Source organism: Lolium rigidum, chromosome 3 (genome assembly GCF_022539505.1).
Source record: "Lolium rigidum isolate FL_2022 chromosome 3, APGP_CSIRO_Lrig_0.1, whole genome shotgun sequence".
In the NCBI taxonomy this organism is placed as follows: domain Eukaryota; kingdom Viridiplantae; phylum Streptophyta; class Magnoliopsida; order Poales; family Poaceae; genus Lolium; species Lolium rigidum.
In genome coordinates, this window is record NC_061510.1 from 67,124,421 (window position 1) to 67,141,541 (window position 17,121).

Here is a 17,121-nt window from a genome sequence, read left to right on the forward strand (position 1 = left end):
AAAACAACATATGTTTGTCCCCATCTTGCATCTAGATGGATAGAAGGGAAAATGTATTAATTACGCCGCGACGCCAACTTATTTAACAACTTCATTTATTGAATAGTAGAGAATAAGTGGAAGCTGAAAGTAGTAGCGAGTGTCGACATGTGGAACAGTTAGCATTACAAGAAGCACACAAGCGGTAAATTAAAGAACCATACAACTTGCGTGGCCATGGTAACGATCAGTCCAGTTTGCACACTTTCTAGAGGTTGTGACATGCTTCGTGACGATATGTCATCGCACGCATTTGATTTCAGCAACACAATGTTTTTGAACACCTGTTTTGTTGTTGCAATTTTGAGTGCACATCATGCTGTTTTTTTGGATAAAACTAGTACAATGTTTTTTGGATCTCACCACCACCACCACAGGAAGAGAGGTCATTACAATCAACTCAACAAAAATTGGTTCGTTCACTACACTCAACTCAACCATCCAACTAAACAAAAACCGGGTCTCACACACTTCCTTACACAAAGTCACAATTACTAGTACTGTCAAAAAAAAGTTACCACTCACACTCCCACCACTTTCTCTCATCCTGGCTCGCATCCCCGCAACCCTCTTTCCTCTTTTTCCCACCCCCACCACCCGCTGTCCTTTTCCTCCGCTAACGCCGTCACCCTCCTCCGTCCCCCATCCGACGGCCCGCAGCGCCGCCCACCCCAAACCGACGGCCCAGATCCGCCCTCCCACCGAGCCGGGCCCACCGCCGGGCGCCTTCGTTGAAAACTTCGCAGGGCCAGTACACCACGCTTTATCTTCGCCCGTCGCGAGCGAAGAGAGAGAAGAGAGAGCGAGCTGCCCTCCGCCTGCCTGCAGTAGTATTAGCTCTCCATCTCTCTCCTCCCCCAGCTCGCGCTCGGAGCTCCCCATTCCGCCGCCGAACCCTAACCCTAGCTCCCGGCCGCCCGCGCCGCCCCGCGCCGCGGCCCGCAGCCGGAGGGCCGCCGATCCGATCCGCCCGCGCGCCGCCCGCCCGCGCCGATCGAGGTAGGTCGCTCTCGCACGAATCAACCCGCCCGGAATTCGCGGCCGGGGTCTCTGCCCTGGGTGTGCTCCTTCGTCGGCCGCGCGTGAATCAGGCGGGCCTGGGGGCCTGGGTGGCGTGGCTGGAGGTGGGGAATTTTTTCCGCGTCGGGTGGGGGAGTTCTAGGGTTCATCTTCCCGGGGGGATCTGCGCTGGTGCGGGAATTCAGACCTCCGCGGCGGTCGATCCCGGGCCGCCGCGGCCTCCCGCGCTCGATTGGCTGCTGATTTCCCGGTTCCTGCCGGGTAATTTGCGTGGGGACGGCCCAGCCGCCTTCTCGGATTCAGCTCAAGCTTCAGCTCACCCCACCTCAGCTCAGCTCCTGCTCCTGCTCGTGCTCCTGCTGGAGGTGCCGTACTCGAGCGTTGGAGCTCAGCTGCAGCCGCCCTCTGCCTAGTGCTCCGGGATTCGGGCGTCTCCTAGTGGGGACTGAAACGTGGAGGGGATTTGGGGTGGGGGAGCTCCCCAGCAGATGCGCGACGCTTGTTTTCCTCCAGTTTGTTTTGTCCTCGACCTACTTTCCCCCTGACCTCCGAACTCTCAGCGGTGGCGCCAGAGCTACGGACGGCTCTTCCCTCTCATCTCTCTTGCATCTTTCCAGATTTATTTACCTGCACCGCTGTTTGGAAGGTGTCTATGCTTTGGGCCTTCATTCGCGGCTAGATGGGAGTGAGTTTTGCGCTAGTATTGGAAATCTCTAGCTCACTTTCTTCTTCTGTTTGCCTGATTTGCTGTCCTCTCTGAGGGGAATGAGGTATGAGGTGAAATACGCGGTTTAGCTTGTGCTACTTGGGAGTGTTTCTTCGTAGATAGCTCATGATTCCACCACCTGGCTTTTGGTAGCAGGCCATGTAGACAGCGAGCTCAACTAGGATAGTTGCTACCCGTTATTGAGTTGTTTGAACCTCTCTTAATTGTGCTAATTGGCTTCACTTGCCATCTACAAAATAACAAAATGCAGCAAGTCCATAGTTCAAACTTAAATTGCGCCGCTGTCTTCCCTAGGGACTGTTTTGGTCTGACTTGGGAACGCACGTAAGGTTGCGGGTGCCCGTATTTAAGCCATCCCCACTTCATTAATCAACCATGCTTGTTACAGTTAGTGTATATCCATTTGTACATAAGGCAAGTGTATATCCATTTGTTTGTTACTTGCAGCTCTAGAGACTCCAAGTGCTAATCTTGATTAATTTCCTTGTCCCCATTCAAACATAATTACAGCTTTAATACGAATAATTCCAAGCTGCGCAATAGATACAAATATCGATGGCAGCTGGCGAATCCACTCTTACTTTGCATGCTTTTAGCACTGTTTTTTTTTTCCGCAATAGGTTTCACATGTTGTCCTCATAAATCATGAGATGCCTGTCGTTGTGGAATATACTGAACTGCTACTGCTTCTTCATTTATTGTAGAACCATTCATCAATGTTCTCATGTAATATTCTTCGACATTGGCAGGCTGCACATAAAGAGACGGCAGATCTACAGATTCATTTAGCTAGTCTTGTCAGCCCTGGGTGAGCCTTCTTTGGTAGCTCTAACTTGAGAGGAATCATCTTCATCATCTCAGCAGGCAGTGGCAAAAGCTTACCACGTTGTCATTTGATATGAAACTTTGGGATTTGCCAATTGCAGAAAGTTCGTGCTTTCACGGGTACTAGACCTGTAGGGGCTTTGGAGATGTCACAGTTTCACCACACACAGCATGGGGGTGACAGTGATTTTCAGATGTGGCAGCAACAGATGATGTACAAGCAACTGCAGGAGTTCCAAAGACAGCACCAAGTACAGCAGATTGATCATGGAGCCAGGATGCAGCCCTCATCTGGACAGTTTCAAGCTCCAGCAAAAGCAGCGCCTGCTGATCAGTTGCCGGCGATGTCAAATGAAATGCCAAACAACGAGGCCACGGCTTATGCGTGGTCTCATAATTCTGCTAGCGGTGACCCAAGGTTGTCAAGCAACTCACAAATGGTGAACACTGGTAGTAACACAAATTGGGAGCAGTATGGTGGTGCTCCTGGCACAGGCAATTTCATAAATGGTTCAGCGTTTCCGAACACTCAAACCCAACCCGTGAGACTTATGGGCATGCCTGCCCACCAAATGAACCAGTCCTTCTATCCAATACCTGCTACCAGCAGAGGTGGATCTGTTAACCAGTACCCCCAGTTCTTAGGGATCCCAGCTGATCTCCAGAGTGCAATGACAAGGGCAGGTACAAATCAGCCCGAAAAAGTATCAAGGCCATTTAGCTCTTTGATGGATGAACCTGGTGCGCACGAGAAAGGTGACTCCAGTTCTATGCAGAATTTTCGTGGAAAGGGAGGGTTCTTAAGCAATAGTCCCTTACAAAGTCAAGGTGATAATAACAAGGCAGGCAGCCCTGCTCCAGTGAATCATCTACAACATGGTTTTCAACTCCAAGATTTTCATGGTAGACCAAACCAAGTGGATTTTCAAGTGGGCCTGCAAGAGAAATCAACAATGCAGGTAGCACCAGCAAGTGGGGGGGCAAGCCTTGACCCTACTGAGGAGAAGTTCTTGTTTGGAGATGATGAGGATAGCAACTGGGGAGCTTTGTTGAAAGGAGACAACAATCACGGTAATTCTTTGGATAATGATAACTTTGGTGGTGCTTTGCCATCTGTACAGAGTGGGAGGTGGAGTGCCCTAATGCAAGAAACATTACAGCCTACAGCCAGTAAAAATAGTTCTAAGGAAGAATGGGGTGGCCTGAGTTTGCAGAAAGCCCAACAGGCAATTGCCAACAACTCAGCTTTACCAGCTCGTGACCAGAGTAAGCTTGCGGCATTAAGTGGCGCACTACAGAATGCACGACCCTTGTCAGCATCTAGCTATGCTGATGAAACAATGAATAACCCAGATTTTACCAGTTTTCAACATGCTGCAAGAACTACATACGAGCAAAGAGAAAAGACACCACATGAATCTCCTCGTGCTACTGTTACCAATCATCAGTCATCTGCAGGAGTGAATAATGGGTATATTCAGCACAGCTTGAAGCAAAAGCAATCTGATGAATATGGGAGACAAGAACAAGTGCAATTATCAAATGGCAATTGGGCTCAACAGAAAGCTGAGATGCCAAGAAACAATTCACACCCAAGTGGTGCACCATCAAGTACACATGGATTTTGGATGTCACAACAAAATGCTGTTGATCGTAATGTCAACCAAGAGTCCAGTAATATCCAAAATGAGTGGAAAAGCAACAGTCCCCTTAGACAAGACATCACCAGTACCCAAAACGTCTTTAACAATGATGGGAACTTCTGGAAACAGAGCGGAGGTAATGCAAATTCGGTCCATAGGCTTCAGCAGATGAAGCCTGATATGAGCACTTTGCAAATGCCAAAGGACAGTTCTGATGGTAAAGGTGTTAGTATGATGGGCTCAAGCATGCCAACACTAAATCCAAACCAGCACCAGATGGTTGTTGGTCGAACCGGTGAGCATGTTGGAATAAACCATAATATGGCACATCGGGGTCCAGAAACCTCAGATTCACTAAGAAGAAGTGCAGAGCCAAGAACAAATGACCGCAGCCAGGAGTACCAGAATGCAGCACATATGGAAAGGCATGGACAGCATGTGAACAGTGACCTTGCTGCCAGGAGGCATGCTTTCTTTGCTGCAAAGGAATCCCATAATTTAGGTCAATCAGGCCAGCAGGCAGCAGGATCTTACATGTTGCAGAATCATGCAATGGACAACAACACAGGGGTGAACATTAGGCATTCTCCGGGTAATTCAGTTTCCAACAATCAGTTTCCGCATCAGTCACTTCAGGCACAAAATGACCTGAAGCCTCAATTTGTCACCAACTCCCAAGGTGCTGGCAATATGGCTTCAGTTAATGAGGTTTGTCTGCCACATCTCCATTGTGAAGAGGATATCTAACTTAAACATATTTATTTACACGCTTTATCCTGTTTTTACCTATTTTATTTATGAAGCTATTTTCCTTTTTCATAGAAAATGCTGGTGGGAAATGAACACTTCAAATTTCGGCATGGAGTCCCTAGCAGTTCCACCGCATCACCATTTGGAGGATCTCATGCTGGTCTGTCTCAGAATAGAGCTGTTCAGAACAGGTACTTATTCCTCCCATTTTAAATAACACTAGGCAGGTTATTCCTGTGTGAAGTGTTTAAGACTTAGTTATGCAATTTATTATTACGACTGTTTCTCTCTCTTCTGTCCCATCAGGATGCTAACTGGTTAGTTTTTAAGCGATATAAGTATGTAGAACAGTAGAAGTACTACTATTACTTTAATGAAGTGAACTTAAAAGCCCACATCCCTGAATGGTGTATGCTACCTCCAGCTGTATAGGAAACCAACACATCAGTACTGCTTCTCATGTATTCTACTTTTATGTATTAGTTAAAGTATTCGTCGACAATTTTGTACCACATGATATTATGTTTTCTCATGATTAGTTCTGTTAGCATTTGTCAGTAGCTTTATGTTTGTGGTTCTTCATGATGATACTGACACAGTATATGTTTTATGTAGTCAACACATGCTGCAACTTCTTCATAAAGTGGACAACTCAACAGATAGCAATGCTGTTGCTGACATGCCGAACAGTTCTGTTGATAATGTTGCCACTTCTCAGCAACAACTTAATCAATCTTCTTTGCAAGGTTTTGGATTAAGACTAGCACCACCATCCCAACGACACTCAACTTCAGATCATTTATGGTCTAGTCACACTAATGTTGATGGCAAGCAACCTGAACACTCGGCAAGGGAAGAACACCAGGGACAGATACCTTCCACTGCTACCCAGCATATATCACCTGCTCATACAAGCTCACAACCAACACCGTTTCATTCTTCTGAAATGGGTAGTACTGGACAGCCAGCTGGACATTTCCCTCAGTTAAGTTCAGGCCAGCAATATCCTGTGCCAGATGTAAGATCTGGCTCTGTACCCACTCCTCAACAAGGCAGCTCTGCAACGGTATTCAAGAATGTGTGGACAAACATATCCGCACAACGTCTAGCTGGTATCCAATCTAACAAGATTACACCCAATATTCTCCAGTCCATGATGTTTTCCAATAATGCTTCAGATTCCAACTTATGGGGCTCGCAAAAGGCAGACAACCAAAGTCAGAAGGCATCAACGCCGCCTGATGCTGCCACAAGTTCTGCCAATTCACATAGCCAAGAGGCAAAACAAGCTCTGGATAGTGATGCAGGGTTAGCCTCTTCTGACATGGCAATTTTTGATTCCACTGGAGCTACTGTACCCAGAGGAAATCAATCCCTGCAGAAGCACTCTTCAGATGGGAATTTCGCTATTCCTCCTTCATCCTTGGCACAGTTGCATCAGCAAGGTATCATGAACCCTAGGCAGGGAGAGAACCCTGCAGCTAACTTTCAGGCTATGAATACTTCTCACAACATTAGTGCTAATGGTAGTGGCATTGGGTTACATGGAAGCCCAGCACCTTCAAACCTCCAACAGCAAAATTTCTCTCTCCTGCATCAAATGCAAGCAATGGGTCATGTGGATATTGATCCAGGCAATGCAGCTGGAAAGATGCTTAAACCAAATGACATAATTTCTGATGCATCACAAGTTGACTGGAAGTCTGCTCAGAGGTTTGCACATGGAGCCAATAACTTGGTCAGGTCATCCATAGATAACATTGGCGGCACTAGTGTGCAAGGTTCATTCCCTTCAGACATGAAAATGCTAAGCTTTGCTCCAAGGAACAATGAGGAGAGAGGTGCAAACATACCTTCCCAGATTCCTTCTAGGGAACTCGCCTCTCATGCTATGGTCATGCGGAATGATCATCAAAGTCAAGTTCAGTCTCTTGGGGCAAATGCAGCATCAAATTTGGTTGAAAGAAGTGACAGACCTGGGATAAACCCTCAAATGGCACCTTCTTGGTTTGAACATTATGGAAACCAAAGAAATGGTCTGAATCATTCTGTGATTAATGCGCAGAAGACACCAACTGTACCATATAATGTTCCAAAAGCTTCTTGGTGCATGGAAAATAACTCTGCCGAGCATAGAGCTGAGTCTGGCCAGTCTGTCCAGGCTTTAGTCCCTTCCAATGTGAGTGCAGCTTTAATGAGAAGGCCAAAGAAGCGCAAATCTACAGAATCTGCTCTTGTTTCGTGGCATAAAATCACCGAAGGCACTAAAAAACTGAGAAAGATGAGGTGAATTTTCTCCCCTTACAGCGCAGCAGTTTGCAGTAGTATTACAGCATGTTTTTATGTTTGTTGAGTTGTTTATCTTATATTCTTATGTGGTCTTGATATTGCTAACAATTGTGAAATTGCTTGACAGCACGAGCGAGATGGACTGGGCTTGGGCAGCTAATAGATTAATTAAAAAGGTTTGTACATCTTTACTGTGTCTGCTACTTTGGGTCTTGCATATGGGTTCACAGATTTTTTAATTGATACTGCACTGACTTTCTTAACAGTCCGAGGATGATCCAGAGAGTCTAGAAGATTCCCCTTTAAATTACTTACCGCGCAAAAGGTTAATCGTGACCACAAGGTTGATTCAGGAAGTTTTCCCTGCTATACCAGCAAGAGTTCTCAGAGCACAAGCTGTATCAGCTTATGAAAGTGCAACATACAACATTGCTATGTTGACACTAGGGGATACATGCATCATCTCATCAGATAACTCTCGTACTATTGCAGATAATGAAAATAAGTAAGTATTTGTTAAGTGAACAGTTTTGCTTGTTTTGTTGTTGGCATTTGCAACCTCATTGCTGAAATATTCGTGCCCTAATTCCTAAGTATTGCACTATCATTGATCAGCCCATCTGAGCAAAGAACAAGTGCGAAGCAAATGGAAGACAAGTTATCAAAGGTTGTGGAAGTCTTTGTTGGAAGAATCAAGAAAATGGAAAATGACTATCTCAGGTATGAGCAGCCTATCCAGTATACTATTGGAACTGATCCCACCCCCGATCAAACACTTCTTTCCATTTATTTATGGACTCCTTTGAGATACGTGCATTTAAAAAAAATCAAGCATCTATTGCTAGAATATTTGTATATGCAAAGAATATGTAAAAAATGATTTTATGTGCATTGTACTAAAAGGATAAAAGTTTGCTAAATAGGGAAACATATGGCCCTTCGGGATGACTGGATGCACCAGTCAATATTCAGGGAGTGAGGACTCCCATGTTAACTGACTTGGTTCTTTCTTTACATTTTTTGCTTAGACGTTAATTTTCATTTATATTGTATTTTCATGTGATTTTTAAATATTGGGCTAACTTCATTGGTAACGTTTTTAGCCTGGCTTGGTCACTGCTGAAGTGCTGATATGAGAATATCTCTAGGGCCTTCTCACTTTTAGCTTTGTTCATACGGTAGCAATAAACTTTGATATATTAAGTTATAACAATTTGCACAGTGAATACCACTTTGATATTCTCCAAGGGAGTGTCAGCAGTGTTCTCATCATTGAGTTGGGCTCGAGTGATCAAGTCATGATGTTATTTATCTGAGATACGAAAGTTCCCCAAGGAGAATGTGGGGTCTCCAAGCCAAGAAAGGGCTCAAGGCATGTCAGCGCCTTCATAGAAATATTTGATGAAGACATCACATGATCAGTGGCTTATTTTAAAGAAAGTCACATTATTACCCCGTTTATCTCAAGTTTTTGTGGCATGCTTCATCTATGTTGCAATAATCTAATAACAAACAGTTGACTACATACACAGATTTAAACTGCGTTGTATTTCTGAAAAATTGTGGCTACCACTAGTTGATTTTTAATAATTTGTGCACTCTTACTCATGACAATCAGTTATATTTCTCCTTAGGATCGCTCTTCTTTCTGCTCCCTGGGATGAATTTCAAAACTACCTTGTTGTTGACTTATCCATATTTAGCTGGGCTCAGTAAAGTGATTGTTTTTCTCAACACCATTTTCCCTCTCATTGCAGCTTGGGCAAGAGGGCTTCAATGCTAGATGTGCACCTAGAGTGCCAGGATTTGGAAAGGATTTCAATCGTAAATCGTCTTGGAAGATTCCATGGCCGGAACCATGCAGCCGGTGTTGAGGCCTCATCGGCTTCACAAATGGGTTCTCGCAGAATTTTCCCTGATAGACATGTCATGTCTTTCGCTGTGCCTGGAAATCTTCCTGAAGAGGTGTACTGTTTGGCACTCTAGTGCATCGATTTCTTGCATTGTTCCTCAATCTATCAGATCACCTCTGGGGTTACAACTGTGATTTCCAATGCTCCTCCTGCAAAGCATGGCATTATACAGAACGGTCAGATCCAGGGGATGTTTGGAAATCTCAGCCGTCGCACGGCGATGCCAAGGGATGTCTCCAGCCGATCAACTCAGTGCGGGCTGTTATTTCTCCCTTGAATGAAGTATAGGTCCCTGTATATTGTGGAAAGTAAGGGAAAGAAAAACTATGGACCTCGCATCATTTTGCTGATGAAGGAAGGGTATTTAGCTTCATAATTTGTTAGAGAGGTCGATGCTTACTAGCTTAGTACATCTAGCGAAATTTTTCGCTACTTGTCATCTTTTTATCCATGATGATGAAGTTGTTGGCAGGTTAGAGGGGTGAATAATAATATTGAGAGCCTTCCTCTGGGTTCTTTTGTTCCTTTACTAGGATGGGATGCAAAAATTGGCTAGTGTGTCCATTCAAACTGACCTCCCCTTGTTTAGTCAGCAGGTGATTGCTTGTGTTATGTAGTGCTGAAAGCATTAATGGAACTGGCGGCGGGTAGAAGGCTTGTAAAACTGTTGTAATTTTAAACCCCGCGGTGTTGAGGCCCTAATGGGTTCTTGTAAATTTAAAGTCCTATTGTTACTGAGGCCAGTGAGTACGTTTTCATATTCTGATGAAGCAGACAGAATCTGAAGAGCTGAACTTGAAGGGGAAAAGAGGTCTGAGACGAGGATCACGTCTGCGCTGGGACACAGTATTATATATGCCACCATCTTTTTAACAACATGTAGATGGTTTGTCTTGCTTCTAACTATATCAAGAGAGCATCCCACTCTTCCACAACATAAAAATGTAGCTATTAGATGTAGTATTTATACGATATATAGTTGTCACCTTTACAAACATTAGTTATGTTTAACATGTCGTTTATGTTAGGAATAAATTAGCTTTAGATTTAGGCTAATCAAGCAGTTAGCAGATTCCTTAGAATATTTCCCGTAAATTTCTAAAAATAGGAAGAGATTTTTCCATCGGATTTTTCCCGTAAATTTATAAAAATAGAAATAGAATGGAATCTATGTGGGATATAAATCTCCGTCAATTATAAAATGTTTAGAACCCCTAACAGGACCTGTTTACAGCCCGGTACGCTGATTCAAGTTTTGATGAGGATCATTTCCCGGCATTAGGGGGAGAAACAAACCACAAAGAATGCCAGGAAATAGATTGGAATGTAACAGGCATCCAATCCTTAGATCCGCGTACTAAAGAATCTGAATCTGAAGTTCAGAGAATTATAGATTTGCAACACTTTACAAATAACTTGCCAGATGCATTAACTGATCACAAAGGTGTCACTAAATCATATATCCCTGCAGTCAATGCACCAGAACGAGTAGAGATACCAAATAAAACTACTCAACTCCCAATTGCAAATAAAAGGGGGAGAAATCTGGTCTGAAGGAAAAAAGGCTTCTCCAAAGCCACCGCGGAAAGAAAGAAAATCTATGACAGTAAATGCAAATCAACCTGAAGTTGATAGACACCAAGATGATGTTCAACATCAAGAACCTAGCACAAATGTGCACACAAATTCTAATCTTTGGGACATCGAAACAACCAGACGCCGTTGTTATGGGAAATCACACGGTGCCTGAAGAAATCAATGAAATTTCCATAAACTATATCGATTCGGGAGAATCATACAATAGAAAGACTACCTCAATTGGTCGGTGGTGACTCCGAGGAGCTCTCTTCCCCTTCACATCATGAAGAGCTCCAAGTTGCTTCCACCTCCGGTCGCCACTTCACCAACGTGTAGCAAGACACGAGGTAATGATATGGTGAGTGGTGAGGAAAATTGCAATGTTGATATTGTGCTCAATAGTGATGATTCTCCATCTCTATCCCATTGCAATGCTTCCTTTTTGGACTTAAACACATCTAGCATTGAAAATAATATACATGCTTGTGTTGATAGTCCTTGCATATCATGTGTAAATTGCTTACATAGATCTCATGTGGATATGCTTACCTTGTCTTGTTCCCATAATCAAAATGCTTCTATTTCCTCTAGTTGGTTGTTGACTAACAATGTAGAGGAAACCGAACACTCTATGGATCAAGACACGATTTCAAATGAGGATTCAAGAATATCTTCATCTTCATTCTCCGGTTTGCACATGTGCCTTATGGCAAAAGGATCAAAGGTATCTCCTACTTTGACTCCTAACACATCCTCTAATGATGAGAATGATGATGATGATAATGATGAAGAATATAATACCTTGGTGCATAATATGGCAATGGTATATGCTTCTCTTCATGGTAATAAAGAAGCTCGTGCTAATCTCGAACACTCTATGGATACCTTGAATAAATATAGGGAAACCATAATGGAGTTGGAGTCCCATGTTGAAAATGAGGAAATGAGATTCACTCTCCTCAAGCATGAGCTAAAAGATGAGAAGCATACTAATTTTATGCTTACACAAAAAATTGAATCCTATATGCATGAAAATGAGAAAACTATTGTTGATGCTTGTGCTACTAAATCTAATTCTTGTGAAGCATCTACCTTAAAGGAGAATGTTGAGCTAAGGGCTCAACTTGAGTTGCTAACTAGCAATTATAGGGAATTGGAAGAAAGTCATAAAAAGCTCTCGGGCTCTCATGATGACCTTCTAATTTCCTATGATGGGCTAAAGTTAGCTCATGAGGTTAGTATCACTAAGGTAACATCTTGTGAGCCTCATGTGGACATTACCACAATCTCTACTACAAGTGCTATATTGCCATGTGATAGTCCTTGTAATCCATCTAGTCAAACTAGTGATACACCTTGTGTTGGATTACTCACTTTGCCTTGTTGCTCTAACAATGAAGCTTCTACTTCCTCTAGTACTTGTATTTCTACTAACCATGTAGAGGAAATAAAAGAGCTCGAGGCCCAAGTCCTTTCTTTGAAGAAAGACTTAGAAAAGCGTCATGAAGGGAAATCCGCACTTGACAAGATGCTAAGTGTGCAACAATCCCCCAATGACAAGAGTGGACTTGGATTCAACTCCAATAACAAGAACAAGTCCAAGAGCAAGAGCAACAAGAAGAAGGGCCAAGATAAAGTCGATGATCCGGCCAAGTTGGTTTGCTTCAAGTGCAAGGTTGAAGGGCATCATGTTAGATCATGCCCATTGAAGAAGAAGAAGCACTTGAGTGAGAAACAACAAGGGAAACGGCCACAAGGTCAAGGTCAAGATCATGCTCGACCTCAAGTTGAAGATAGGCCACTTCCCAAGAAGAATCAAGATATTGTTCCCCAAGAGAAGAAATCAATAAAGAAGAGAAAGGGGAACACTTGCTACTTATGCCGTGAGAAGGGGCACTTTGCTTGTTCTTGCTTAGGTGGTATCTTATCTAGCCCTAAAATTGTTGATGATGATTATTCTCTAGGGAAGGATAAGGATGGCAATGTGTTTGCCAAGTTTGTTGGAACTCAAAGTGGTTTCAAGAAAAGAACCATTTGGGTTGCCAAGCCTATTGTGACTAACCTCTTAGGACCCAACTTGGTTGGGGACCAACAAGCTCAAATTTGATCAATAGGTGTATGTGGAGGTCATTGGAGACTTGGCTACTTCATGAAGAATTAAGGGATCTTCATATATTATATTTTGACCAAGTCAAGTCATATGGATTATCATCTATATCTTATATCCAATGTTCCTCTTTGCGGTAACTTATACTTCAACTCATCATATTTATTGTAAGTTACTTGCCCCTTTGCATGTTTGGTTTTGTACCAAATATTTGTGTGTATGTGTTGTGTCTTACTTACCTATCTTGTGTATTCAAGTATGTTTGTTTGACTCATCATATACTTGTGTATTGTTTTGGAGCCTAATGCATCTTGATGATATCTTATTTGGCTCTCTTTGAGTTATTAATGGAACATCCCATTTTGGGGAGTGATATGCTTTGTGCATCTCTCCTTCTATAAAATGTGGGTATATGGGTACCACCACTTAGTATTGATATTGTAAGATTATCTAGTCACTATGTGGTGTGTCATACTCATGAGAAATTCAAATTCTAATGTCCATTAATCATCTCTAGTCGAATTTTAGTTGCCTCTTGTTTAGAAGAAATGCTTTATCACATTATGAGGGAGTAATATGTTTTGTACATATCACAAGCCTAGAAAATGTGAACATATGAGGTTATGCCACTTAAAGTTGATGCTCTTAGTCATCTTGTTCTTAGGTGGCATGTTTGCTCAAACAAGCTCCACTTCTATTGAAAAACTTTTATTGCTCATCTTATGGATTCTTGTTTGAGTAAGAAATTCTTGGTACGGTTTTCCTCAAATACATATCTCTATATCTTATTTGGGACACCGCTTGCTTCAAGTTATTCTAATCATTGCCGTGCGTGATTGTTTGACTAGTTGAAGCTATCAAGAATCTTCACCCATGCATTATGCTTAATTCTATATACTTATCCTATGCCTTTTATTGTGAAGTTGATCCTTACTATCTTTGTCAATTCACCACCGGAAATTATTCCAATATACTCATTGTCTTTGACAATTGATAACCTTATATGTGGTTGAATTTATGGATCACCTTCACCTTGGATTGCTTCTTATTGCCTTATTTTATTTCCAAGAAATCGTTGTTGCTCCCATGTGTCTTCCTTGTCCCTTTGAAAAATCTTTTGATAAATTCTCTTAATTCATATCAAGTGTTTGTTTTGGAAGACAAACCTTTTCCTTACGGTACATTGTGCCATTGTGAAAAGTGTAGAGGGTTTGGTTTATTTGTTCGAACCTTGCTCTTTTGGGGAGTTTGCTATCTCATTCCTTCTTACATATTTTATTAGCTTGAATGAGATAAATCTTTGAGCATGTTTGCTTTATTTCATCCTTTATGCTCAATGGTTTCTTCTTAGTTCATTTGTTGAACTTTGTTGAACAAATCTTTTGAGATTTGCTTCTTAGATATAATTTGGACAACAAATTTGTTTTGTGACACCTCTATGCCTTATTTAATTCTTTTGGTGTTTTGTCCAAAGTATATCTTTCTTGGATCTTTAAAAGTTTTGGTGCATGCTTATATGTAATTTGTTTATACTTGTAGCATGCTTGCTTTCTTTTGATCCATTATGTAGGATATACTCCATCAAATCCTAAATGGCTAAGATGTGCATGAAATTCAAATTTCATCTAAATATGCACATGTTTATATGGAGTGTGTCCTATATATTGTGGTTAGTCTAACCATGTTGGACCCAATAAGTTTGGGGACCAAGATGTACTTGAATGATGTTTTAGGTACATTGGAGATGCAATGGAGGCTTGTCTCATCTATAAGGAAGGTGTTGTTGTTGACTGCCAAAACCCACCGGCGGGCAGCGGCCTTGTCAACACCGTAGAGCCGGGAAGAGCCTAGAGCTGCGGCTGGCTGAGACCCCTCCGAGCGACGGCCCGCAATGCTCTTCTGGTCACACGCGGCGATGCGAAGTGCAAGGGCGTGCCACCGACCTATACCTGGTCGGGAAGGTGATGGGGATGCCTCGCTTAGTTTCTGCGGGGCATACATGTAAACATTAAATACGAGCCTCTATCGGCTCTCGGGTTATCTCGTGAATCGGCTCAAAGAGCCGATCCACCCATGATTCGTACGGGGTGCACGAATACTTGGTGGTCCTGCTTGATCAAGATAAAGCTAATGAGATCTACGACGATTTAGGGTTTTCACCGCATAATCGGATCATCCTACTCCGGGTTGGGCCTCGCGGCCACGCACGGTGCTCGTAAGCCGATCCTAAACAAGGCCTAAAAACCAACATGAAGTTGATCCTCGGAACATCCTGTTTAGGACTTGCGAACGCCACCCTACGTGCCACTTGGATCCTCCCCCTTTGTAAGGCCTAACTATTGTAGATATTAAACTAATCCTTGTAGAAACAAGGAGCAATCGTAACGGATCAGATCTACTAAATAATGATCAAGCGGGGTGCCGCCCCTACACACCTGAGATAGGTGTGAGGGCGGCTAGATATGCAAGGGTTGCACTACGTAAGCATGCTTAAACGAAGAACAATGCAAACCCTAACACATCTATGATAACTACGTTGCTCGCCATCAAAAACGCTTCAGTACGAGCAACGCATGAACAACGTGGGGCTTGTGCTGCCTAGATCGCAAGATGCGATCTAGGCGACATGTCGCTTACACGATAGAAACCCTCGAGATGAAGGAGTTGGCGATGCGCCGAGATTGGTTTGTTTTGGGTTGAACGTGAGTTGTTGTTTATTCCATAAACCCTAGGTACATATTTATAGTCCAGGGGACTTTCTAACGTGGGAATATCCCATCGGGCACGATACAAACTCTAACTTTTAATCTAAAATATAATCTACTAAAACTAAAGATACACGGGCAAAATAGCCCAACTTAGCATAACAGGCCGATTCACTTAATTCTTCCATGTATAATTCTTTAAACCCATCTTGATTGCGGCCCACCTCTGACTCGGTCAAATCCTGGTGATAACACATGCCCCCCTGGTTTTGGAATTGGTAATTCCAAAATCACTCTGTTTTTTTCCTCCGAGGGGTCATGTCATGGCAGAGCAGAACCGTCACAGCATGCTTCATCATGATGACTTGCCTTCCCAACTTCTCTGCACGACTTGACAGTTTTGGTACCATATCCTCGAGAACTGCTCGGAAATTAGATCCCCACCTCCTTTTATTTGACCGCATCGAACAGTTCTCCTTTCCACCCCTTCCGCATCAGCACTCCAAAAAACCCTCCTCTGCAACCATGTCTTCTTCCTCTTCCTCTTCTTCTTCATCGGATCTTTCCTACGTGTCCTCTCCCATCCGAGAGTCGACGCCCTCGTGGGGCACGCAGGCGGCGTACGATATCCTCGCCCCAACGAAGTGGGACAAAGAGGACCATGACTCCCTCGTCCGGTCCGAGGATGACAAATCCTTGACCGACGGGGAGAGCGACCTCCGCTTCCTTGCTGCCGGGGAATCGGAGGAGGAAAGCGATATCGATCGTTTCTCCTGGGTAAACCCCACCACCTCCGAGGAGGCGGAAGAGGAGGAAGAAGAGGAGGACAGCGACGATAGCCTCCCCGACGAGCCGCCGGCCAAGCGCCATTGCCCCTGGCCGGGAAATCTGAGCGACTTCGACAGCGACGGCGACGACGACGACGAGGAGGATGAAGACAACGAAGGCCCTGCCGGCGGCCGCTGGAGCAGCGACGACGAGCCGGCCGGGAGCAGCGCCGACAGCGGCGGCGAAGATGACGACGAGAGCAGCAACGGCCCCTAGATAGGATCTTAGCATAGGGCCAGCAGTAGCAGACGGGGCAATGTACCCCCTAGTACCTTCTTTTGAGAGCAATCAGCTCTTCTATGTAAGAAATCTGGTTTATCAATGAAGAAATTCCCCAATTTTGATTTTGCCGATTCCCTTTATGATAATTTAGCCGATTGTCCTTCGCACCGATTCTACCGATTGCCAATCTGGTCAATGCCCAATAAGCCGATGGCGTCGCACCGGTCTCTCGCGACAAATTTTGTGATAGATTCATCCGGACCCAAGCTCTTGGTCAAACCAGGCCCAGCCATAAGCGTGCAAACCCTAGGCCTTCAGACATTCTTCCGCCACATCCTTCCCTTCCAGATCCTCTTAGTCTCTAGAAGCGCCCTAGGCTCGCTGCCGGATCAATTTAAACGCCGAAGCTGCCACTTCTGCAGGACAGGCATTACCTCTGTAGTAACGTTTTATAATCCTGCTCTGTACCAACCGA

At 43.9% G+C, this 17,121-nt stretch overlaps 1 protein-coding gene across 2 annotated transcripts; it reads left to right on the top strand.

Moving 5' to 3' along the window:
• Nucleotides 1–883: 883 nt before the first annotated feature.
• Nucleotides 884–9,944, top strand: LOC124701737. 2 transcript variants are annotated; one of them, XM_047233829.1, is made up of 8 exons: nucleotides 884–1,038; nucleotides 2,536–4,962; nucleotides 5,077–5,195; nucleotides 5,620–7,290; nucleotides 7,421–7,469; nucleotides 7,560–7,798; nucleotides 7,909–8,013; nucleotides 9,051–9,944. In XM_047233829.1, exons 2-8 carry the CDS (start codon nucleotides 2,758–2,760, stop codon nucleotides 9,277–9,279), a joined length of 4,617 nt encoding a protein of 1,538 aa, XP_047089785.1. In that variant the 5' UTR covers nucleotides 884–1,038; nucleotides 2,536–2,757; the 3' UTR covers nucleotides 9,280–9,944. The 2 variants fall into 2 exon arrangements, with proteins under 2 accessions (XP_047089785.1, XP_047089786.1); XM_047233830.1 differs by lacking the exon at nucleotides 884–1,038 and having other exon boundaries at nucleotides 2,536–2,594; nucleotides 2,713–4,962.
• The last annotated feature ends 7,177 nt before the right edge of the window (nucleotides 9,945–17,121 follow it).